Source organism: Ornithorhynchus anatinus, chromosome 5 (assembly GCF_004115215.2).
Source record: "Ornithorhynchus anatinus isolate Pmale09 chromosome 5, mOrnAna1.pri.v4, whole genome shotgun sequence".
Classification (NCBI taxonomy): domain Eukaryota; kingdom Metazoa; phylum Chordata; class Mammalia; order Monotremata; family Ornithorhynchidae; genus Ornithorhynchus; species Ornithorhynchus anatinus.
Window position 1 is genome coordinate 49549018 of NC_041732.1, and position 25157 is coordinate 49574174.

At 47.2% G+C, this 25157-nt stretch overlaps 1 protein-coding gene and 1 non-coding gene across 3 annotated transcripts in view; one reads left to right on the top strand and one right to left on the bottom strand.

Moving 5' to 3' along the window:
* Positions 1 to 25157, top strand: part of CA12 (carbonic anhydrase 12) — a 71405-nt gene that overhangs the window by 3090 nt on the left and 43158 nt on the right. For both annotated transcript variants that reach the window (XM_029065719.2, XM_029065718.2), the window contains exon 2: positions 1371 to 1391. In XM_029065719.2, coding sequence (XP_028921552.1) covers positions 1371 to 1391 — 21 coding nt within the window. The remainder of the gene's footprint in view (positions 1 to 1370; positions 1392 to 25157) is intronic.
* Positions 16097 to 16234, bottom strand: LOC114812622. Its single transcript, XR_003760273.1, has one exon. It is a non-coding gene; the product is annotated as a small nucleolar RNA SNORA7 (small nucleolar RNA).

Consider the following 25157-nt stretch of genomic DNA (forward strand, 5'->3'; position numbering starts at 1 on the left):
GATTACTTTTGATTATTCCATATCTTCCACATTGATTAATAGATTGACTATTGACATAGTAAGCCCTTAACAAATACCACAGTCATTATTACTAAAAGTGCTAGGGCAATGAAAGGATGAATTTTTAGGGAAGAGCAAAGAGGTAGAGGTACAACTGTGGTGTTGTTCTCTTCCAGCATCAAACCCCCAGTCAGCCAGGTGTGTCCAAGCTGATTCTCAGAAAACCATCCCCAAAGTCCAGGGAACAGCCCCTGATATTAGCTTTGCCTCTGAGGTGTCTGAAGTATTTGGCAGTTTCTTCAGCATAAGCTAAGGGCCTCATTAAAAGAGAGAAGGCTTAGCTGTAGAAACTACCGAGATTGGCAGAAGAGAGTCTGCACAGCAGAGATCCAGAATATCCATCGTCTCTCAGCATCTGCAGTTGCACTTGAAACACACGACCCAGTTTGACCACTCAGGGTTTCTGCAGACAGACCCGTGCCGACGAAAGCGGGGAGAGATGGGAGCCCAGAGGAAGCTTCTGTTGGTTATTCCTGGATGATATTCTTTCCTGCTCCTGCCCCCCAATTCTGCAGCAGGGAAACTTGTAGAAAATCCAGTAGCCCATTTCTCAAGTCTCTGTGACCTAAAATTCCCTCAAAAGTTTTCCAGAAGAAAGCGGAAGATGTGGCCTAGTGGAAAAATGATGGGCCTGGGCATCAGGAGACCTGAATTCTAATTCCAGGTCTTTACATGGACCAGCTGTGTGACCTCAGGGAAGTCACAACCTCTCTGGGCCTCAGTTTCCTCAGCTGTAAACTGGGAATGGTGTTTTCTAAGAGGAAGGAAGAGCAGAGATTATAAGCTTGTTGTGGACAGGGAACATGTCTACCAACTCTGTTATATTGTACTCTCCCAAGTGCTTAGTACACTGCTCTGCACATGGTAAGCACTCAGTAAATGTAATAATTGATGTGTGTTCTGTGTGGATTAGGGTTTGATCTGATTATCTTGCATCTTCCACCTGGGACTTAGCACAGGGCATGTACTTTCTCAGCACATAGTACAGTGCTTGGCACAAAGTAAATGCTTAATAAATACCATTGATGATGCTACAAAATGCCATAGTTAAATTATTAGAAATTCAATGCGTGTTTGAGCGAGAAAAAGCTGAGCTGGGTAGTGACTAGAATATCTGAGAGAGAGAGGAAGAAGAGAGTGAGAGAAAGAACAAAATAGCAGAACATGGATTTGCCCTCCCGACCCTGAGGCACAAGGAGCTACAAGGTTCATTACTTTTTAAAATTCCCCTTAAGACAGACGTCTCATTGGAGCTGCACTCTCTCACTTGCTCCAATTTACCTCACCTGCTCTTATTTGTCTTTTTGCAGGCTCCAAATGGACTTATGGGGGTAAGTAGCAATTTTAGTTCCTTTATCATGAGAAAACAGTACTGCAGAAAATGTCAAAAATTAAGCTTTGTGCCAGATGTTTGCAGAGTAGGGCAGAATACTCAGCGGAAGAATCAGCAGGTGTCATGGCTACCAAAGAAAGAATGCTTAAGGCTTTTCTAGTGGGATTGTTGTGAAGTGTAGATCATTTATTGTTCAGCAGAGATTTGGAGGTCTCTAGAAAGACTCAATTGCTTGCAAAGCCAGGATCTCCCGGAGAATTATGTTAAGCAGAAGACTCCAGAAGAGGGCTAAGAATCAGGTATTGGGCATCAGATTACTCCCTTGAAGTCCTAGGTGTCTAGATCGACATTCAGGATTAGCTCCGTTTGTAATTCATGCAGGTCCCATAGAGCTGAAGAGTTGAGGTGGTAGGATGGGGAGGAAAAAGGTGAACACTTCCCTAGAGAGCAGGTCCTCCCTGTAATCATGCCATGGACCACACGACTAGGTAAAAAGTTAACTCTTGATTGGCACCATCTTTTCTGGGTTACTCCCTAAATCCAAGCCTGTTTGCATGTGAATTCAATGGCAAAAAAAATACCAAAGTTATAACTTTTCTCCTGAACTCCCAGCCAGAGCTGCTCAAGTTTAGGGTGCTGGGGGGGGGCCGAAAGATGTTCAGAAACCATGTCTGTGGTAAAAGTGTCCCTGAATCCAAGGATCTGTCCCCCTACATACATTTACCAAGCCTTTCTGAAAAATCTACCACTTACTGGAGATGCAGTCCTTTTGTCAATCATTGGTGCTTACTGTGGGCAGAACACTGTACTGAATGCTTTGGTGAGAACAATATAACAGAGTTGATAGACATGTTCCCTACCCACACCAAGCTTATCGCCTAGAGGGTCTTGGGGAGTCCAAGTCTTATAAGGGCAGTGATGGGAGCCCTCAGTGTATGACTGAGGCACAGGCCCCTACCTTCACCTCTGATGCAGCCCAGAAGAGACAAGTTGATCCAGGGTCATTCCCACCATGACTCTCCAAACAGAAACAATTTCCAAAGCCTCAGTGGCTCAGCTGGCCCTGGCTGTTATATCCAGTGTGGCTTAATAGGGTGGGAGGAGCAGGGAGGCAACAGCTGTGATGGGAGAAGACAACTATGGCAGTGGTAACAGGTGAGCAAGTGGAGAAGTGGAGAAGTGCTTGCTCTCTAGGCAACTGCACCACCCTTATTTGCACCTTCATTCATCCTCCCTCCCATCCTCACAGTGCATTGGAGAAGCAGCGTGGCTCAGTGGAAAGAGCATGGGCTTTGGAGTCAGAGGTCATGAGTTTGAATCCCAGCTCTGCCACTTGTCAGCTGTGTGACTGTGGGCAAGTCACTTAACTTCTCTGGGCCTCAGTTACCTCATCTGTAAAATGGGGATTAAGATTGTGAGCCCCATGTGGGACAACCTGATTCCCCCAGAACAGTGCTCTGCACATAGTAAGTGCTTAACAAATACCAACATTATTATTATTATATGTATATAACTGTCATTTATTTATATTAATGTCCCTCTCCCTCCCTAGATTGTGAGCTTATAGTGGGCAGGAATGTGTCTGTTGCTAACCTACTCTCCCAAGCACTTAATACAGTGCTTTGCACACAGTAAGCGCTCGATATGATTGAATGAATGAATGGATGGATGAATGAATCCCTTTATGTGGCCTTACCACGGGGAGGGGGGGGGCATCACCTACGGATCATCATCCCCTCTCCCCACTTTCGGGTGGTACAGCGTGGCTCAGTGGAATAAGCCCGGGCTTGGGAGTCAAAGGTCACCGGTTCGAATCCCGGCTCCGCCGCTCGTCAGCTGTGTGACTGTGGGCAAGTCACTTAGCTTCTCTGTTCCTCAGTTCCCTCATCTGTAAAATGGGGATTAAGACTGTGAGCCTCACGTGGGACAACCTGATTACCCTGTATCTATCCCAGCGCTTAGAACAGTGCTCTGCACATAGTAAGCGCTTAGCAAATACCAACATTATTACCCACTTAGCTGGTTGGAGAGCAGAGAGCGGCAGGCCCTGGGGAGCGGGTAGGGTCCTCGTGCTGGGGGAGGATTGGGGGAGAGGATGCAGGAAGGGAGAGGGGCTTGGCAGTCACCAGCTTGAAAGCAGGGAGGATGCCACAGCTTGTCCTCTCCTTCTGGATGCCCCTCCTCTGCCGCCTCCCTGTCCCCCCCAACTTTGCTTTCTGTGTCCCCTGACTAGGCCACTTGCACACGGCTTTGAGCGAGGGAGAGGGAGCCACTGTCCGCAGCCAGTGCTGAGTCTGGCACCTGGGGAAGTTGTCCCGCTCACCTGGCCTCTCCCTCTGTCCTATCTCTCGATTCTTGTCTCTTAAAACTGGAGAAGCAAAACAACTTCCCAAGTTGACGACGGAAGGCTGGGGTGGACATTTGACCAGGGGCTGGGGGCCCTGGGGTGGCGTGTCAGGGTAGGGCTATTCTCCTGAGCTTGATTCATGGGGCGGAAGGAGGAAACATATCTATTGGTTAGGGTATTTATTAAACCCTTGATGTAGCCTGAGCACCCATGCAGCACGGTGTAGTGGATAGAGCACGGAACTGCGAGTCAGAAGGTCATGGGTTCTTATCCCGGCTCCACCACTTGTCTGTGTGACCTTGGGCAAGTCACTTCACAGCTCTGTGCCTCAGTTGCCACATCTGTAAAATGGGGATTGAGACTATGAGCCCCACATGGGACAGGGACTGTGTCCACCCTGATTTGTTTGTCTCCACCCCAGTGCTTAGAACAGTGCCTGACGCATAGCAAGTGCTTACAAAATACCAGAATTATTTATTTGCGGGGGTAGGTGCAGGTTAATTAGATCAGACACCTCCCGTGCCTCATGTGGGGTTCACCACTTAAGAAGTAGGGAAAGCAGATATCTTACCCCCATTTTACAGATGAGGAGATTGAGGCACCTAGCAGTTAAATACCTTTCTAAGATTGCACAGCGAGTCCAGTGGGAGAGCTCTGGACTAGAACGAGGGCCTTTTGACTGTCAGTCCCATGCTCTTTCTGCTAGTCCACACTGGCTGTCTAACCTTCCAGTAGGGAGGGAGGAAGGGGTGCCTTCTAGAATGACTTTCCTGTGCAGGAAACTGTTCCCCGATCTGCCCTTCCCCCACCTCCTGAACTGAGCCCAGTAGAGGCATTCATTCTGGGGAGTCTCACACTGGCCGATTGTCTCCGGGCAAGGGAGCCATTCAGGGAAGCTGGGAACAGGACAGGACAGCCCTCCCTGTTGATCAAATCATTTGGCCCAAAGTTTACTCAGGGCTGGATAGGCCTAGGCATCTCCTTGGGCCCTGAAACCTTTTCTTGACTGGTGGAGGCACATAGAGAAGCAGCGTGGCTCAGTGGAAAGAGCCCCGGCTGGGTAGTCAGAGGTCATGGGTTCTAATGCCGGCTCTGCCACTTGTCAGCTGTGTGAGTGTGGACAAGTCACTTCACTTCTCTGTGCCTCAGTTACCTCACCTGTAAAATGGGGACGAAGATTCTGAACACCCCGTGGGACAACCTGATTCCCCTGTATCTCCCCCAGCACTTAGAACAGTGCTCTGCACATAGTAAGTGCTTAACAAATACCAACATTATTATCTCCTCCAAAAGGCCTTCCCTAAGCCCTTCTCCCTTGTTCTCCCACTCCCTTCTGCATCGCCCTGACCTGCTCCCTTCATTTTCATCCTCCCTCCCATCCTCACAGCACCGTATGTATATATAATTTATTTATTCATTTATATTACTGCCTGTCTCCTCCTCTAGACCGTGAGTTCGTTGTGGGAAGGGAACAGTTCTGTCGGTTGTTGTACTGTGCTCTCTCAGGCACTTAGTACAGTGCTTTGCACATAGTAAGCTCTCAATAAATACAATTGAATTAATGAATGAATGGGGCTCAGATTGGACAAAAGCACAGGAAGCCCAGGCACAATCCAATGATCTTGATGTGCTGTTGGGCTGAGCCGTGGGGAGGAGAGGATCAGCGTGGTCAAGTGGGAGGAGCGTGGGACTGGGAGTCAGAGGACCTGGGTTCTACTCCCAGTTCAGGCAGTTGCCTGCCGTGTAACTTTGGGCAAGTCATTTAGCGTCTCAAAGCCTCAGTTTCCTCATCTGTGAAATGGGGGTTTAATACACGTTCTCCCTCCTACTTAGACTGTAAGGCCCATGTGTGAGTGACCATGTCCAGCCTAATTAACTTGTATCTACCCTGGCACTTTGGTACGGGGCTTGACACCTAGTGAGCACTTAAATATAATAATAATTAGCAACAATAATAATAATGATAACAATAGTAATAATGATGATATTAGGTTTCAGTGGGTCTGGGAAACTTCTTTCTGGGAGCCTCTGGTCCTGAGCCCTGGTCCCTGGATCACATGGAGCTGACACGGGCTTGGGAAAGCCTGTGGGTCCCGTGGCATCTGTGCTGCAGTTATTCTGGGACCGGCTGGGTTCGAACAGTCCCCTGTCTCCTACGGCACCCCCTTTCCAGGCCAGCCCATAGTGGTACTGAACAGAAAGTGTTCGTTCCCCAGCAGCTCCCCGGGTCACCTCGTGAGCAGCGCTGGTGGTAAGGGTGGCCTAGTAGATAGAGCAAGAGCTTGGGAGTCAGAAGGATCTGGTTCTGATCCTGGCTCTGCCACTTGTCCGCTGGGTGACCTGGGGCAAGACATCTATCTTCTCTGTGCCTCAGTAACCTCATCTTGAAAATGGGGATTGAGATTGTGAGCCCCATGTGGGACAGGGACCGTGTCCAACCTGATCACCTTGCATTGACCCCAGTGCTCAGATCAGTGTTTGACACATAGTAAGTGCATAATGAATAACATTATTATTATATTATTAAGTTGAGCGTCTAGTGCTGCCAGTTCACCCACCAACGTCGGCACCTCCATTCCTTGATCAGTAAGTCTTCGTGACTTGGGAATCAATCAGTGAATCAGTCAATCGTATATTTTGAGCGCTTACTATTTGCAGAGCACTGTAGAAAGGTGCCTGGGAGAGAACAATATGACAGTTAGGGTCCCTTAAATAGGCCCTTGTTTGGTCTATAAAATAGATTGCACATCTTGGCTGCTTGAAGAGGCAGAGGTGAAAGGTGATAAGTGATGCTGGCTACATAAATGAACAGAGAAAAAGGGTAAAATTGGAGTTATATTAGTAGCAGTAGCTTAATAAATTATTAAGCACCTACAGAGTGCAGTTCCCTGTACTAAGCTCTGGGGAAGCGGCGTGACCTAGCGGAAAGAGCACAGGCCTGAGAATCAGAGGATATGGGCTCTAATCCTCTCTCACTTGTCTGCTGGGTGATCTTGGACAAGTCACTTAATTTCTCTGTGCCTCAGCTACTTCATCTGTAAAATGAGGATTAAGACTGAGCGCCATATTTGGGACATGGACTGTGTCCAATCTAATTATCTTGTATCTATCCCAGCACTTAGTACAGTGCCTGGCACATAGTAAATGTTTAACATATACCGTAAGGTACGAAACATGCAATTGACACATCCCCTGCCCAGCAGGAGTTCCAAATCTAGGGTATTCTCTCAAGCGTTTAGTAAAGTGCTCTTCACAAAGTAAGCGCTCAACAAGTACCATTGATTGGTTTCACTAATGGGAGAGGCAGACAGAAACATAATTACAAAGGGAGCAATAAAAATAATAAATTGAATATACAATTGAATATACCTAAGTGCTGAGGATGGGTATAAGTAAATACGTAAGTATTTACTTAGTTTACTTACTCAGGTGGCTAATGGGTTTGAGTTAAGATGCTGGGAAGTAATCAGGGAAGGTTTTTTAGAGGAGGAGGAAGAGGAGAAGGACTTTGAATTTAGGGAGGGCTGTGGTCTTTCATAATGGGGGATGGAGGAGATTCCAAGCCAGGGGAGCAGTGGGAACCAAGGGATGGAGATGGGAGAGTCCAGAGCTAGCTACATTTAGGAGGTCAGTTGAGAGTAGGTTGAGGAGTTGAGAGTGAAAAGAGCTGATCTGTAAGAAGGGTTGAGTTGGTGGAGAGCCTTGAAGTCTATTGGGAGGAGTTTCTGATTGATGTGGAGGGATATGTGGACCCAATGGATTTTGAGGAGCAGAAGGATGTATGTCAAGAGACCAGTCAATCAATCCATATTTATTGAGTGCTCCCAGTGTGCAGAATGCTGTGCTAAGTTCTTGGGAGAGTTGGTAGACGGGTTTCTAGCCACAGTGAGCTTACAGCCTAAAAGCAGCGTGGCTTAGTGGAAAGAGCACGGGCTTGGGAGTCAGAGGTCGTAGGTTCTAATCGCATCTCTGCCACTTATCAGCTGTGTGACTTTGGGCAAGTCACTTAACTTCTCTGTGCTTCAGTTACCTCATCTGTAAAAGGGGGATTAAGAATTGAACCCCATGTGGGACAACCTCATTACCTTGTATCTACCCTAGCCCTTAGAACAGTGCTTGGCACATAGTAAGCGCTTAACAAATGCCATCATAAATAATAAATAATAATGTTGGTGTTTGTTAAGCACTTACTATGTGCAGAGCACTGCTCTAAGCGCTGGGGTAGATGCAGGGCCATCAGGTTGTCCCACATGAGGCTCACAGTCTTCATCCCCATTTTACAGATGAGGGAACTGAGGCACAGAGAAGTTAAGTGACTTGCCCACAGTCACACAGCTGACAAGTGGCAGAACTGGGATCATTATTATTACTATAGAAATGGAGAGAGACATTAATATAAATTACGGATAGGTACGTAACTGCTGTAAAGCTGAGAGAGGGCATTCCAGGCCAGATATGAGGAGGGAGGGCATTCCAGGTCAGAGGTAGGATTTGGGCGAGGGGTTGGCAGTGAGATGGACCAGCTCGAGTGAGTAGGCTGGCATTAGAGGAGCGAGGTGACACTTCAGTAAGAAGATCCTCACCTCAGCATGCAATATGTTTTAGTTCGGGGAGACTGGAAGTAGGAAGACTAGTGAGGAGGCTGGTAAATAATCTATCCAAGATATTATCAGACTTTGTACCACACTGGTTGCTGTTTGGGATTACTCTGTGCCCTGCACAGTAAGCACTCAATAACTACTATCGATGAATTAATTAATTAGAGAGCAAGGGACAGAGTTGCAACATAGTAAGAACAACTGGTAGAATTTGGCAGTAATAATAATAATTGTGGAATTTAAGCACTTATTACGTGCCAGGGACTGTTTTAAGCACTGAGATAGATACAAGATAATCGGGTTGGACATAGTCCCTGTCCCACATAGGCATCATAGTCTTAATCCTCCTTTTACAGATGAGGGAACTGAGGCACAGAGAAGTTAAATGACTTGCCCAAGATCACAGAGCAGACAAATGGCAGAGCTGGGATTAGAACCCAGGTTCTTCTGACAGGATTTAGGAACCCATTCCCACTGAAGTGAAGCTGAATGATTCACCCAGCAGCTATGGTTGTGGAGCAGAAACCGAAGACATCTTTCGGGGGTAGCTATTGAGTGCCTGCTATGAGCAGTACATTGTACTAATCGCTTTAGATAGAAAGTCCTCGATCTAATGGGGGAGACGAGCGGACCCAAGCCATTCACAAATAGAAGAGGTGAAAGAGCACCAGTGCCACTTCTAAACTGAAAGCTTCTTGATTGTATTGTTCATCAGTCGATGGTATTTACTGAGTGCCTACTACTTGCAGAGCACTGTACTGAGCACTTGAGAGAGTACAATACAAAAGAGTTCATTCAACGGTGTTCACTGAGTGCTTACTGTGTGCAAAGCACTGCACTAAGAGCTTGGGAGAGTACAGTACAAAAACAAGCGGAAATATTCCCTGCCCCCACTGAGCTCACAGTCTAGAGTTAGCAGACCCATTCCTTGCCCACAACAAGTTTAAGTCGAGAGTTTACCTCTAATTTACTCTAAATGCTTGGCGCTTTACTTTGCACACATTAAATGCTCAATAAGTAAATCCCATTAATTGGCTGATCCTTCTGGTTTACTAACTCCCTCTTCCCAAACGTTTAGCCTGACAGAGCAGAATTTCCTCATTGTCATTTTCCTCTGTGAGGTGCGAGTGGGCCCGAGAGTGGTCCGTATCTCCTCCGAAGTAGTAGCTTCCGATCACAGCTCGGAAACGGCTGCCTTTCTTCTGGCTCCCGAGCTCCAACTCTTTTCTGCCCCAGCGGCAGTGTTCTCAGGGCCCCAACCCACTCCCCAGAGTCCTGCTCGCCAAAGACAGGAAGGGGATGTCCAGGCGAATGGGGATGGGTGAAGACATCTGGACGGTGTGGGATGGAAAATGCAGAGAAACACCAAGTCAGGCAACACGCGGCGCCCCAGGCCGAAAGGTTTGGTGTGACACCCTCCCTAAGGAGGCGCTTGCAGCTGCTGATACTGGCTCCAGCTCATCATCCGTTAATCGATGGGATTTACTGAGCACTTCCTGTGTGTAGAGTGCTGTATTAAATGCTTGGGAGAGTACAGTACATGGATTAGTAGGCCTGATCCTTGCCCTTAAGGGGCAAACAATCCAGTGATTACCTCCCTGCCGTTTCCTGCTACGCTTCTCACCATACCATTAAAGACATTGATTTTTATTTTTATGGTATTTGTTAAGTGCTTACTATTTGCCAAGTTCTGTACTAAGTGCTGGGGTAGATACGACTTTGGCTACAGTCCATCTCCCACATGGGGTTCACATTCTTAATCCTCATTTTACAGATGAGGTAACAGGCACGGAGAAGTGAAGCGACTTGTCCAAGGTCACACAGCAGACAAGTGGAGGTGCCGGCATTAGAATCCAGGTCTCTCTGACTCCCAGGCCCATGCTCTATCCACTAGTCCACACTGCTTCTCCTGTATGCTGATCCGTATTTAGCCCACCAAGAAGAAGTCTTTTTAATTTAACTGAAAAAAATAACCACTAGGCACTCATTATGCTGCAGGCCAACCAGTCACAGGTTGGAATTGAATCTGCTACACTTGAGGGGGCAGGCGAGTGGCTGTGAAGCCTCACACTGGCTCGCTAGAGCAAGTGGAAGATTAATTACTAGCAGACCTTAGTTCCATCCATTTCTCAGACCTGGATAAGTGTGGGTTATTGTCGGGGCTAGTCCTAGGACAGGCCCGAGGCCAAGCATCAGCGGTCAGAGCTGGCTCACACGTTTACTGTGGTTCCTGGAGCTACAGTTAGACCCCGTGTGGGAGATCAGCTGGCACCGTCTGGGGTTGCCAAACCAGTGGGTATTCACCCCACCCTCAGTCCCAAAGCACTTCTGTACTTTCCTATAAATTATACATTATAAATGATTTATTTAGATTGCCTCCCCCTCTAGACTGTGAGTTCGCTGTGGGCAGGGAACGGGTCTACCAACTCTGTTGTATTGTACTCTCCCAAGTTCTCAGTACACTGCTCTCTGAACACAGTAAGTGTTCAATACATATGATTGATTAATTGATTAAACTGAGCCAGTCCTCCTGCTGCCTCAGAAGGCATGTTACCGGCAGAGTACGATAGCCGGTCGTGGGCCTCTCAATCTGGTGGCCGTCTCAGGGGCTTGAAGCCACATGGGTCTTGAGTTCCGGGCCTGGGGTGTGACTCTTGACCTCCCCAGACCTGTTTCTTCATTCTTGAGAAATAGAGATATTGAGACTTTCCTTTCCCCCCTTCTTCACAGAGTGCTCTAGGAATTTGCGAGTTTCTTGGAAAACACGCTGACTTTAGATCAGTTTCCTCCCAAAATAGAGCCAGTGGGGCTGAAGAGTGAAGTATCATGGACCTGGGCTGACCCTGGTAGGGGTCGACAAATGGAGGTGTCTGTGGAAAAATGGGGTTTGTCTGCTGTGTCGTGGGAACCTCTCTTAGATTCTGTTGACAAGGTCCCGGACTGTCCTTTCTTAACCACCACAAGCCCAACCAAAAGCCACACTGCACCTTCTCTCTCTTTCTATTACCATCCTGAAACCCCAAGAGTCTAAACTCCACCATTAATGGTGTTCATTTTTTGAGGAGTCTTGGAACGGAGCTTAATCCATACGCTTCAAGTATCCTTCAGGGCTAATAGAAAAGATGCTATGGGGGTTTCCACCCACAAAATGAAAATCACTGGTCCAGAACCTCCCTTAGGAAAGAAATATTGGGCCCAACCAAGGGAATCATTTTGCAAATCTAATCAGGGAAGAAAATAAGTACCCACAGCAGGTGCCAAGTTGAAGCTAGAGCAGGTTCCATTTATTAGCATACTAGTGGGTGCCACTTTGACCAAGTCGCTGAATCACCTCTGTCAACTAAGCCCATACCGGGACTTTCCCCGGAGCCCGGAACTCAGTTCCCTTACAGTGCAGGCTGCTGAGTCAGTATCCTGTTCCGGGGGAGTCACGGGGCCCAGAGCCCGTTTTGTAATGGGATATCCAACCGGACCAGGAGATGGGGCAAGGGAGGAGGCATTTGATTCACCTCATTGTCTCCCAGCTCACCAGGCTGCACGCAAAGGAATATTACCCAGGGCATAGGGTTGGAGTGCTGCCCACGCAAAGCCTCAGGCAGTCAGAACTCCCTGCCTTGGGTCCAGGGTTTCCTCACTACTGGAGTCTTAGAAAATTCCCCAGAAAAACCACGGCCTGCCAAGGAATAGACAAGATGGAGCAGAGGTGTCCCATTTATTCGACACCTGGGTATCTTCAAAAGGGAAGTTGAGCCCAATGACTGGGAAAATCTGACCCAAAACATTGGTGATTTAACCATCTCAAGGATTGATCTGTGCAAAATAACCCAGTCCGGAGGTGGGAGTAAAACATCCTCACCCCCATGACTAACTTCACCAGCTTGTCTTAGAGAAGCAGCATGGCCTAGTGGGTAGAGCATGGTTTTGGGAGTCAGAAGGACCTGAGTTTTAATCCTAGCTCTGCCACTTGTCTGTTGTGTGATCTTGGGCATGTCACTTCACTTCTCTGGGCCTCAGTTACCTCATCTGGAATACAGTGATTGAGACTGTGAGCCTCACGTGGGACAGGGACTGTGTCCAACCCAATTTGCTTGTATCCACCCAGCGCTTAGTTCAGTGCTGGCACATAATAAGCGCTTAACGAAGACCATAATTAGTATTATCATTCATTAGCATTGAAACACAGGTATTAGCCCCAGTGAAGGGAGCCAAAAGACCAAAGACCGGATTGGCTGTGGAGAGTCCGGTCGGTCAGTCCAGAGGTGATCCCATGGTAAAACTGGCAGACACCCAGACCCGATTAGGCCAAAGGGAGGCTGGTGAACCACTGAGCGGGCTGTGAGTGAACACAGGACCCGAAGCCCCTGCTTCTCCCTGCCCAAAGCTTTCCCAAGGCATCCGAGTTACCTCTGAAGTTGGCAGACCCGGGGTTTCAGTGGTTTTCTGTTTGGCAGCTGGGACCTCAGAGATTTCCCTCTCTCAACTTGCTCAGAGCAAGGCGCAAAATGGAAATGTCACTCATGGAGGAGTGTTCCTGGAATTGGCGGCGAGGACTGACATTCCTTACTCTTTTCCAATCCCTCCTGGCCCCGGCCCCGCCTCCTGTCATCACCGCCGGGTAGCCCCAGCAGACAATAGAGTCTCTGTCTGGAGAGTCTCAGGAACCACCATTAAGGGAAACCTCAGGCTCACGTCTCTTGGGGTCTTCGTGCAGTCCCTGCCCTTCCCAATGGCAGGCGTTTTGACCTAAAGCTGTTGGAATATTAAGCCACAACGAATGGAACCTGCAAGGGCTGCAGGGGAAAAGGAAAAGAAAAACACCTCCCTCCCACCCCTCTTTTTCAAGCAACTGAAGCACATGAAAGAAAATCCCAGAGAACTGGGAACATGTTCTTTTTTCTCTTTACAATCTATAAAGATTTGGGTGACTTCAGGCTGAAATTGCAGCATCAAAAGAATACTTTAGATAGGAGTCAAAGGGACAATTAAAAAGAGTAGTTACCAAAGATCCAATTCCTCCTCAATTAGAGAGCAAATGCATTTAGAGGGTTGATTTAATTTAATACTGTTTTTTACCAAAGTTGCAGAGGTCTCACTGAGCTGATACTCCTCCACAGTCAAATCAGTGACTTATCTCTACTGGCAGCCTGTTTTTTTATGCTCTTTGTTTAGTGCCTTCTCTGTGTTAAAAACTCTTCTAAGAGCTGGGGTAGATACAAGTTAGTCAGGTTGGACAGACTGGGATTCACGGTCTAAGTAGGAGGGAGAACGGGTTTTGAATCCCTGTTTTGCAGTTGAGTAAACCGAGGCACAGAGAAGTGAAGTAACTTGCCCGAGGTCACACAGCAGACAAGAGGTGGAGCCAGGATTAGAATCCAGGTCCTCTGGCTCCCGGGACTGTATTTTACCCACTAGGCTATGCTGTTCCCCTTGTCTTTGTACAGAACCCTCTAGTAGGTATTTGGAGGACAGGATCTCTGCTTGTGTTCCTCATTAGGTGGCAAATTGCTCAAAGCAAACAGAAACGGAGCGATTGCCTGAAAACTATTTACAGAGAACTTTGAGGAATCCACCTGCAGATAATTTAGGACTGGAGCTGAAATATCTCAGGAAGCAGCCCAGGAGTAACTTGGCCTAGTGGATAAAGCATGGGTTTGGGAGCCAGAGAACCCAGGTTCTAATCCTGGCTCTGCCACTTGCCTGCTGTGTGACCTCAGGAAAGTCACTTCACTTCTCTGTGCCTCAGTTTCCTCAACTGCAAAATGGGGATTCGATACCTGTTCTCCCTCTTTCTTAGACGGTGAACCTCATGTATCTGGCTTGATTATCTTGTATCTATCCCAGTGCTTAGAAGATTTCTTGACACATAGTAAGCATTTAACAAATACTACTAAAAAAAGGGAAGGGATTGTTGAATTATTTCCTCTTTGACTAAGACATAGGAAGGGAAACATCAAGAGACCCCTGTAAGGCTATGCCAAATTTCATTCCAGGTAATCCCATCCCTCTTCCCATGCTCTGGCCTATCAATCTGAGCCATTGTCATTAATTAAACTTGCCCTATAATTCCACTTGCCCTCTAATTGAAGTTGCAGCCAATTATGTCAGTTGATGATGTCCTGGTCCTCTTTGCATTTGGGGAGGTGTGCTTCGCTTGTAATTATTTCTTGGCTTTCCTGCATAGCGGTGCTTTCGGAGAGAACTGCACTCCCTGCCGTCTCCATCTCCCCGCAGCTGAGAAATGGATGTTTTTGGGCTCCCCAAACCCAATCAGATGGGCTGACCAGAGGAAGAGCTGTAGTCTTGGCAAGATTATCCTTCAAATGTCCCCATAAGAATAAAGCAGAAGCAGTATGGCCTGGTGGAAAGAACACTGTCCTGGGAGAGAGGACCTGGATTCTAATTCCAGCTCCGCCACTTGTCTGCTTTGTGACCCTGGGCAACTCGCTTGACTTCTCTGTGCCTCAGTTTCATCTGTGGGAAAGGGACATGGCTCAATGGAAAGAGCCTGGGCTTGGGAGTCAGAGGTCATGGGTTCAACTCCCGGCTCTGCCACTTGTCAGTTGTGTGACTGTGGGCAAGTCACTTCACTTCTCTGGGCCTCAGTTCTCTCATCTGTAAGATGGGGATTAAGACTGTGAGCCTCACGTGGAACAATCTGATGACCCTGTGTCTACCCCAGCGCCTAGAACAGTGCTCTGCACCTAGTAAGTGCTTAACAAATACCAAATTATTATTATTATTATTATTAAAGGGACCCTGTCCAACCTGATTATCTTGTACCTACCCCTGCGCTTTACTACAGTGCTTGGCACATAGTAAACACTTAACCCATGCCATAATAATTATTACTAAAGCCAGGGTAGCTGTGTCAAAGCCTGAGCCACATGCATTTGCCAAGTTCCAGAAAAGGACTCTGGGCTAGAGTGTAGTTAGTGGGGTAGACTCTAGAGAGGATGTTGAAATCCTAGTGCCTAACTCAGTCCCAATTGAGACCCCAGTGAGGCCAGCCCATACCTTGGTGGAACCCCTGATTGGGAAGAACATAATCACTATACTAAGCACTTGGAAAAAGACACCAGAGGTAGAAGCAGTGTGCCCCAGTTGTTTGCTATGCTTGATTCACTTCTCTGTGCCTGAGTTCCCTCAACTGGAAAATGGGGTTTCCATGCCTGTCCACTCTCCTCCTAGACTGTGAGCCCCATGTTGGATAGGGACTGTGTCCAATCTCCTTACCTTCTATCTACCCCAGTGCTTAGTACGGTGACTGGCACATAATAAGCGCCATTAGGAAGAAAGTTTAAACAGTGCTTGACACATAGTAAGCACTTCAATAATAATAAGTAAAAGGTCTGGTTCCTGCCCTCAGGGGGCTTACTGTCCAATGGGGGAGACAGACATCAATTATCTCCAAAGAGTGGAACCAAGAGGAAGAAGAAGAATGTGGTAATTAATAACAATCATTATCAATAATAACAATAAATAATACACTGTGATATTTGTTATGCACTTACCACGCACCGAGCGCTATACTTGTCTCGTCTTATGCCGTCGAGTCGTCTCAGGCCTGTAGCGATGCCACGGACACATCTCTCCCAGAACGTCCCACCTCTAGCTGCATTTGTTCTGATAGTGTATCCATAGAGTTTTCTTTGTAAAAATATGGCAGTGGTTTACCATTGTCTCCTTCCGTGCAGTCAGCTCGAGTCTTCGCCCTTGACTCTCTCCTATGCTGCTGCTGCCCAGCACAGGGGAGTTTTGACTCGTAGCAGATGGCCTTCCACTCACTGGTCACTGGCCGAGCTAGGAATGGAATGGACAGGCTTCTGCTTGACTCTCCCTCCCATAGTCAAGACTGGTAGAGTACTGGAAACTCTCCAGGTGTGACCCTCAGAGGGGCAAGCACTATACTCAAGATAGAAAATGGGATAGATACAAGATAGTCAGTTTGGGCACGCAGTGTCAGTTCCCCATGGGGCTCACGGTCCGCCACATGTTTGCTGTGTGACCTTGGGCAAGTCAATTGACTTATCTTTGTCTCAGTTACCTCATCTGTAAAATGGGGTTTAAGACTGTGAGTCCTTTGTGGGACATGGACTCTGTCCGACCCGATTACTTTGTTTCTACCCCAGTGCTTAGAACAGTGTCTGGCACAGAGTAAGTGCTTAACAAAATACCATTAAAAAAAAGTAGTAGTGGGAGTTTATGTCAGAATCAAATAGCTGAATAAATAATCGGGTGCAAATTCACCTAAGTACTAAGGATTGATGCCACTTTTTAAAACTATTATTTGCTAAGCACTTACTTGGTGCCAGGCATTGAACTAAGCACTAGAGTAGATACAAGATAATCAGGTTGGACCCAATCCATGTCCGACATGGGGCTCACAGTCTTAATCCCATTTTACAGATGAGGTAACTGAAGCACAGAGAAGAGAAATGACTTGCCCAAGTTCACACAGCAGACAAGTAGTGGAGTTGGAATTAAAACCCAGGTCCTTCTGACTCCCATGCTCCATGCTCTATCCATTAGGCCACACTGCTTCTCTTGGGCCACTTGAGCTGTTGGATTTCACTTCCAATTGCAGGGAGGGGGAGCTAGACCTATGCAGAACAGCTCATGTGTGCAGTTGGTTCTTCTGGAGCTGAGGACTTGCAGTTCTGAGGCCTGGAAACCCCTACGTGCGTGCGATCCCTGCACGCGCTCACAGAGGGACCCATCGGCTCTCGGGCCAGGCCTGAACCTGCGTTTTGATGGTCTTCCCTGCCCTGCCCCAACAGATGACACGGGCCCCGCAGGCCCCACTGGGATCTACCCACCCCTTGGCTCCCATCTGGGCTGAGCCGGCCTCAGGGGCGGTCCTTCCATATCTTTTGAGCCAGGGCGAGTCTCCCAGTCCCTATGCCAACTCTGTAATCAAGGGACTTGGCGTCATCATCGCACCTTAAGGTGGCCAGTGACGGAACTCAAAAAAATCAGACGCTGTGATGCACATAACATAGTGTCACATGATATCCTACAGGTGCTCCTTGCAAAGAAGTCCACCCGATCCAGCCTCCTTCAGCTCAAACCTAGAGGGTGGTCCAACCTACCTAGTTGTTCCAGATCCGTTTCCTTCCCCTCCCAGGCCCGGGGAAAGTCAGGCACCATGTCCGAGCCATGGAACTTGGCTACAGGAGCTGTGGAGAGAAGCTGGATGCTGAAAATTACATCCCCAGGCACTAGAGCATTTTGGTACCTTTTCTGTACCAGATAGGGGACAGGTCAAACAAAAACCAGACTGTCCAGTTCCTAGTGCAGGCTGCCTCACCCAGCTTCCCTGCCTCCTATTACAGTTTCCAGTAGAGACACAGGATCTGCCCTTGAGCTCTACCGTACTGGGAGCATGAATCCCTCTTCCCAGTGAGGCCATGGCAGCCCCGGGAGGGAATGGCTCAGCTGAGGTGTGGTAGAGCTGGGATAAGCATTTGGGAACCACGCTCAATCTGAACCTCTCAGAGCACGATAAGAGGGAGGAGAAGGCCAGAGAAGAGGGGGTTCCTGCCCAGTGTCCTACCAGTAACCCATAAGTACACTTTTTCCTGCTTCCTCCTGGACTGTGTGGGTTCCAGGAATTTAACTGGTTTCCACTAAAGCCCCACAGCACAACCCTCCCAGCCTTAGGTCAAAGAAAAAACAAGATGGCTTCCTAGGCCTAGGGTGTGAATAGTCTGGGCTCAGAAACACTTAAACATTTCAGTCTGGAGGAATGCCTCAGCAGACACATCCACCGTCTGCAGGCAAAGAGTGTGAAGGAGGTGCCAAGACTGCCTAGAAATGGCCTAGAAAAGGAAGAACTGGAACGAGAGTGGATACGTGACAGAAAGACCAGGTTTGGGCAAGGCAGAACCTGGAAAAACTGGTTTTGCTTATGGAAGGGAACCAATCTGCAATTGTTTCAGCGAGATCTCTCCGTCACCTTGGCAGCATTTCCCAAGTCTGATTCCCAGTTTCATCCTGAGTCTGAGCTTCAGGTTCTGTAACCTGCATCCTAAGATGGAAGAAAGAGGTCAAGGTCTTGAAAGAGGGGACAGGGCAAAAGCCATCAGACCCACCTCCATGACTGGGGAATTGGGGGACAAGGAGCAGGGTTGGGCTGGTTTGAAGACCACTGAACTCTGATGTGTACTTTCTTTATTCATCCCCCCCTCCCAGCCCCACAGCACTTCAGTACATATATGTAATTTATTTATACTGTCTTCCCCTTAGTCTGTAAGTTCATTATAGACAGGAAATGTCTCCATTTATTGTTATACTGTACATTCCCAAGCCCTTAGTACTGTGCTCTCTACTCAGTAAGCTCTCAATAAATATGACTGAATGAATCAATTAATTTTCACATCTGCTCCCAGCCCCCCGGGTCCCGGAGCTATTTGCCAGAGATTCTAGGCTTCTTCCCCAGCACAAGTCCCGGCACAGATTAAGCCCCGGCACAAGCCCTGGCACAGATTTAGCCTCAATCAAAAGGAAGATGCATGCAGTCACTCCCCAGCCAACCATGAGTCATGACCCAAACTCTGGTTGATGCAACCTGGTCTCTAGCTGTCTATGTCACGTAGAAACATGCAGGAGAGAGCTGAGCTGGCTATTTTCTAACACGAAAAAGTCTGACACAGAGTTGGAGATGGAACTCCGTTCACTTGAGAGGGTCACATGGCATGGCCTCTATTCCTCAACTGCTAGGATCCCCCTCTGTCTCCTGAGTTTAGTCATAGCAGTCAAGAATGCTGTGGGATCAGTGGTGGGATGTAGATCCGCTGATCTTTCTTCTTTTGTGGGGAGGAACCATCGGAAGAGGGAAGAACAGATTTTCAACTCCCTTCTCTTTTTTCCTTCCTCTTCTCCCTCTTCCCTCTCCCATCCCCTTCAATCGTGATTCAGCTTAGACTCATTCCCTCAAATTGTGAGCTCCATGTGAGACAGGAACCGTGTCTGATCTGATTCTATTGTGCCCACCCCAGTGTTAAGCACAGTGCATGGCACACAGAAAGATCATTATGGACAGGGAATGTGTCTGCTAATTCTGTTTTACTCTCCCAAGGGCTCAATACAGTGCTCTGCACATAGTAAGCGCTCAATAAATAACATTGACTGATAGTATTTAAATACCGCAATTATTATTATTACTGAGGCGATAGCTGCCGTATAGTATTTGAGGAGTTGCTGCTCACTACTTTGCATCCTCTGTGGGGATGGGGAATGTTGGCCAATGCAGAGTTTAAAAAAAACCACCCCCAGCAAAAATGCCCTTCTGTAAACCTTGAGTTTTCATACTGTTTCACAACCGTGAATCGATCCCCATAACCTCTCGGTGGGCATTGGTCTCTCTGGGGAAGTACCAGCAAGAAGATAAGAACGGAGCCACCTAGCCACAGCAAGGCTCCGAATGTATCACTGCCTGGGTCTGGGCCACTGCACCTTCAGCCTAACGAAATGCTCCTTGGTCTCGTTTGATTTATTTACCGTAAATGGTCTCAGCGGAGTCTGCGGAAAATGCCTATCTCAATAGCCTACCTTTGGGCTGTGAGATCCAGTTAAAGCAGCTTGGGGAGAGGGGTTAGGGGTGTCAGCTGCAATTCTGCTGGAAGACTCCCAGTTGAAACTTCAGGAGCCTAGGGAGGAAGGGCAGACAGTGGGTTTATTGTTGGGCGGGGGACGAGAAGATGGGAGTCAGTGTTAGTACGAGGAACTTTCACTGGAAGACCTGTAAAACCACCAGAATGAAGTTTTCAAAGTTCTCGGCTTTTCAGGCTGCAGCAAGATGGTGAAAAGCGGAAGCAGGCAGCATGGATTTGTCCAAAACCAGTCAGGCCACACAAACACGTCATTGCTCTGTGAGGACGATAAGCTTAGGGAATTGAAGAAAAAAATCCCTAAGGGGATCTCTTGTCATAAATAAAGCATTGCATAGGGATTCATTGTGATCCACTCCAAAGGAAGATGGATCAAGGTACAGTCACAAAACAGAGGGTTGACTGATGAAAAAAATCAATTAAAGTCTGTGGACACAGTGATAAAGGAGTTTACTGGGAGATGTCAGATGGGGAAAGTTTTGTCAGAGGCCTGACATCAGGGAGGCAGACTAACTGGGTGAGGAGTTTGGCAATCATGTCGGTAGAGACAAAAGGACAAAAATAGATGAACAGGACTTAAGTGGAAAAGACTTCAAGCATACAAACAGAAAAAATAACCGAATGTGCAGAAGGAGGACTGGATAAGGGGCTGGCTGCAGCGCTGGAGAACGGGGAAGGTGGGAAAAGCAAGGTACTAGGGAAGTAGAGCTTGAAGCAGCATGGCTCACTGGAGAGAGAACAGGCCTGATCTAGGTTCTGATCCCAGCTCCGCCATTTGTCGGTTCTGTGACCTTGACGAAGGCACTTAACTTCTCTGTGCCTCAGTTTCCTCACCCATAAAATGAGAATACAATACCTCTTCTCCCTCCTTCCTAGACTAACTCTCACTGGGACTGGCACCGTGTCCACCCGGATGACCTTGTATCTACCTACCCCGGTGCTTGGCGTATAGTAAGCACTTAAATGCCACAATCACTGATTGCCAAGGGTCAACAGAGAATGACATGCTTGGAAGAGCTCCCTGGGGTGTCTTGCATGAGTCAGTAGGAGCAGAAGACAAACTGTTAAACTTGTTGCAGGGCCTAAGGCGGATATGAGGAGTCTCAGCGGGGAATGACTTCCGAGCGCCGGTTGGGATCCGATTGCCGGTTGGGGAAGGGAGCAAGCCGTAGATGGGAGGAATGTGAACATTGCTTCCTCTTGTAAAAATGCTGCTCAAAGTCCAAGAGTCACCGCCAAGCCTAACAGCCCAGGGAGTGTGCCCAAGGGCAGGCTTACCTGCTTAACTAGAAGGCATCGCTCCGAGATAGACAGGAGGTCCGGCTGAAATCCTAGCCTGAAACAGAATGCCCTGTAGGGGGAAAAAGGATCTGTGAGAAAGAATGAGAGGAAGTAGGAGGCTTTCCCAGATTCATTTTCTTCTCCTCCCAACTGCCACCTCAGCAGGTAAATGCCCTCACCACCATTGACGGGAGCAGTTTTGTACATAGTAATAATTGTGGAATTTGTTAAGAGCTTACTATGTCCCAAGCACTGTACTGAATGCTGGGGTATAATCAGGCCAGACAAAGTCTCTGTCCGATATGGGGCTCACAGACTAAGTAAGAGGGAGAAGGATTTAATCCCCATTTTACAGATGAGGAAACCGAGGCACAGAGAAGTTGTGACTTGCCCAAGGTCACGCAGCAGGCAAGTCGCAGAGGCGGGATTAGTCCTCTGACTCCCAAACCATGCCCTTTCCACTGGGCCATGATGCTTCTATCAATCAATAATATTTATTGAATGCTTACTGTGTGTACTGTATTAAGTGCTTGGGAGAGCACCACAGAGTTAGCTGACATGATCCCTGTATTCAAGGCTTTCGTAGTCATATCAATTTCCATATTTTACCCTTAAAGCATGTATTATTTCACCTAAGCAGGTGTAATTAATTTTGTGTATATAATTGGTGTCTTTCCCCTCATTCAATTATAAACTCCCAAGTTCTAGGGCAGGGATAGAGAAACAGCGTGGGAATCAGAAGGAGCTGGGTTCTAATTCCGGCTCCGCCACTTGTCTGCTGTGTGATCATGGGCAAGTCACACCTTCTCTGTACCTCAGTTACCTCATCTGTCAATTGGGGATTAAGACTGTGAGCCTTATGTGGAACAGGGACTGTGTTCAACTCAATTACCTTGTATCTATCCCAGTCCTTAGCACAGTGCCTGGCTCATAGTAAATGCTTAACAAATACCACAATTATTATTATTGGCGGAAAGAGCATGGGCTTGGGAGTCAGAGGACCTGGGTTCTAATCCCTGCTCTGCCAGTTGCTTTGCCAGTTGTCTGCTGTGTGACCTTGGGCAAGTCATTTAACTCCTCTGTGCCTCAATTTCCTCAACTGTAAACTGGGGGTTCAATACCTGTTCTCCCTCCTACTTAAGACTGTGAGTCCCATGTGGGATGGTGACCATGGATGACCTAATTAATTTGTACCTACCCCATTGCTTAGAAAAGTGTTTGACATAGAGTAAGATCTTAGCAAGTACCATAAAACAAAAGGAGCTAAACACAAAGTGGGTACTCAATAAATAATACTAAATGATTAGTAGGGATAGCAGTCCAAAGATAATTATGCCATTTGTTAAGTGCTTACTATGTGTCAAGCACTGTTCTAAGCACCCAGAAGAGGCTGAGTAAAGGTGCCCTAATAATGGCAGGAAAGATGATTAAAAAGAAGATAGTTATGAAATGTTTTCTAGCTCTATTAAAGACAGAACAAGAGGACATGGGTTGGAATTAGAGCAAGAGAGAACTTCCAGACTGTGACTGTTTTCAGGTGCTGAAATGAAACCAAGGTCATGTGCTCAAATGTTCTTCATGAGAGTCCTTTAAAAAGATAAGGAACCATCTGCCGGGGATGCTTGGAAAATGGTTCTTCATGGAGACAGGGGGATGGATTAAAAGATTTCTGAAGACCCCCTGGAAGGCTAGGAGTCAACATTCTTCTAGATTTTCATAAAGATTTAGCAGATTGCCAGTGTTTTAACCAAGAGCTTAGCTAATAGTAGTTCAAAAGTATAAACCAAGCAGCTCAAAACCATTTTAAAATGCTAAGTAAATCTCATTCCTCACATGACTCGCTTTTACAGGACCTAAAAGTGAAGCCCATATTAAGTCTGAACACCCGGTTAGCCTGAACTCTGACTACCTCCCAGGATTAAGATTTCACTCATCACCCACAATTTCTCCTCATGACAAAAACATCATAGTTAAAGGTGTACATGATGGGGCGGGCAGGTACAAAGAAAAGACAAACAATTTTTTGACAAGGATTTGCTGTTCCGGTCTCTCCACAGAACAAAGAAGTTACCCAATTAAATGTTTAAACTTCTTGTTATAGTCACCCTTCTCCTGCCAGCAATGACAATTCACCCAATTAAATGATTAAACTTCTTGTTATAGTCACCCTCCTCCTGCCAGCAATGACAATAGCCTTACTCCCAATGGACTTTTCATTTATTCATTCGATTGTATTTATTGAGTTACTATGTGCAGAGCACTGTACTAAGCGCTTGGAATGTAAAATTCGGCAACAGATAGAGACAATCCCTGCCCAGTAATGGGCTCACAGTCTAAACGGGGGAGGCAGACACGCTTCTCTGTGCAAAGCACTGGTACTGGGAGAGAATACACTGCTGGGAATTAGACACAGTTCCTGTCCCTCAGGGGGTTCACAATCTAAGAGGCCCAATCACCCTCGATGGGGCTGCAATTTTTTAAGTTTTCTTGTCATTCAGAATATGCGTGCAGCAAACTGTTTTTTCACAACTCCTCAGTTTCTCTAGGAAGCTGGCCTGAGTTTTCTTTCCAAAGAAAGTAATTCCATTCTGTGTATTAATCTCCAAACAGGAGGGAAAATCTCCTCTGATCAGCTACTCATGTAGCAAGTGTCAGTTTTAATTCTTACCCAAGTCATTTCATAGGCATCTCACTTAGTCAAATGTTTAACTCCAATGCAGAATTCAGCTCTGAAATGTGACAAACAGGAACCCCAACTCAAAAACATTTGAGACCTTTCCTCTTAAGCAGCCTGCGTTTCTTAACTAAATGAAATATATGGGTTAATTATCTATAGATTTGCAACACAAAGGAACTGGGGTGACCGTTGGCCTTCCTGTCTATTGAGCTTACATCCCAAGTTTCTGCCCTGCGTGCAATCAATAAACAGATTTGGCTCAAAAAAAGACAGCTTGGTGAGTGGGCTGGTTTCTATCCAACTATCAAGCTATTTTTAACATTAAGGAGCAAAAGATTCATCACTCCACAACCTAGAGGGCCAGTCAATTAGAATCTAGCTGAGGCCAGGTTCAGCCCAAGACCCCCAGAGAATTTCATCTGGTGGTCTGAGAAGGGGCAAAGGGAGAAAAATTGGTGCTCAAACTACATGACGTGTGTTTCCATTTTAGTATTTATAAATAGAAGTCATTCGGGAGCAGATTTGAGCTGGCACTGAGCCTAATTCATTGTGGTTTTCACTAAGTGCTTACAGTGTTCCAGGTCGGACATAATCACGTCATGAGAAGCAGCATCGCCTAGTGGGTAACGAGCACGGGCCTGGGAGTCAGAAGGACCTGGGTTCTAATCCCAGCTCCTCCGCTTGGCTGTTATGAGACTGTGAGCAAGTCATTTAACTTCTGCGCCTCATCTGTGAAATGGGGATTAAGACTGTGAATCCGATGTGGGACATGGACTGTGTCCAACCTGATTAGCTTGTATGTACCCCATTGCTTAATACGGTGCCTGGCACATAGTAAGTGCTTAAAAAATACCATTAAAAAGCAAACAAACAAAAAAACGCAGTTCCTCAGCCACCTAGTGCTCATAGCTGAAGAGGTAAGGAGAGCAGGGGTCTTATTCCCATTTTACAGATGAGGAAATAGGCGCAGAGAAATGGTGGCATGTCCAAGGCCCACAGCAGCCCACTGGCAGACCTGGGATTAGAACCCAAGACTCCTGACTTTTGATCTCATTCTCTTTTCAAGGCCAATCGGAGATCAGATAACCCTAGACAACTCCCTATCCTCCTGAAGCCTTCCCCCTTTGTGGGCTTTTAGATCTTGGGAGTCCAGAGGTGCAAGTTCCATGTATGAGAATTCACCCCACCCCTGTAGTGATTCCACTCCCCGGGCTTTTAGTCCCACCATATTCCCCTCTGTCTTCTGCTCCAT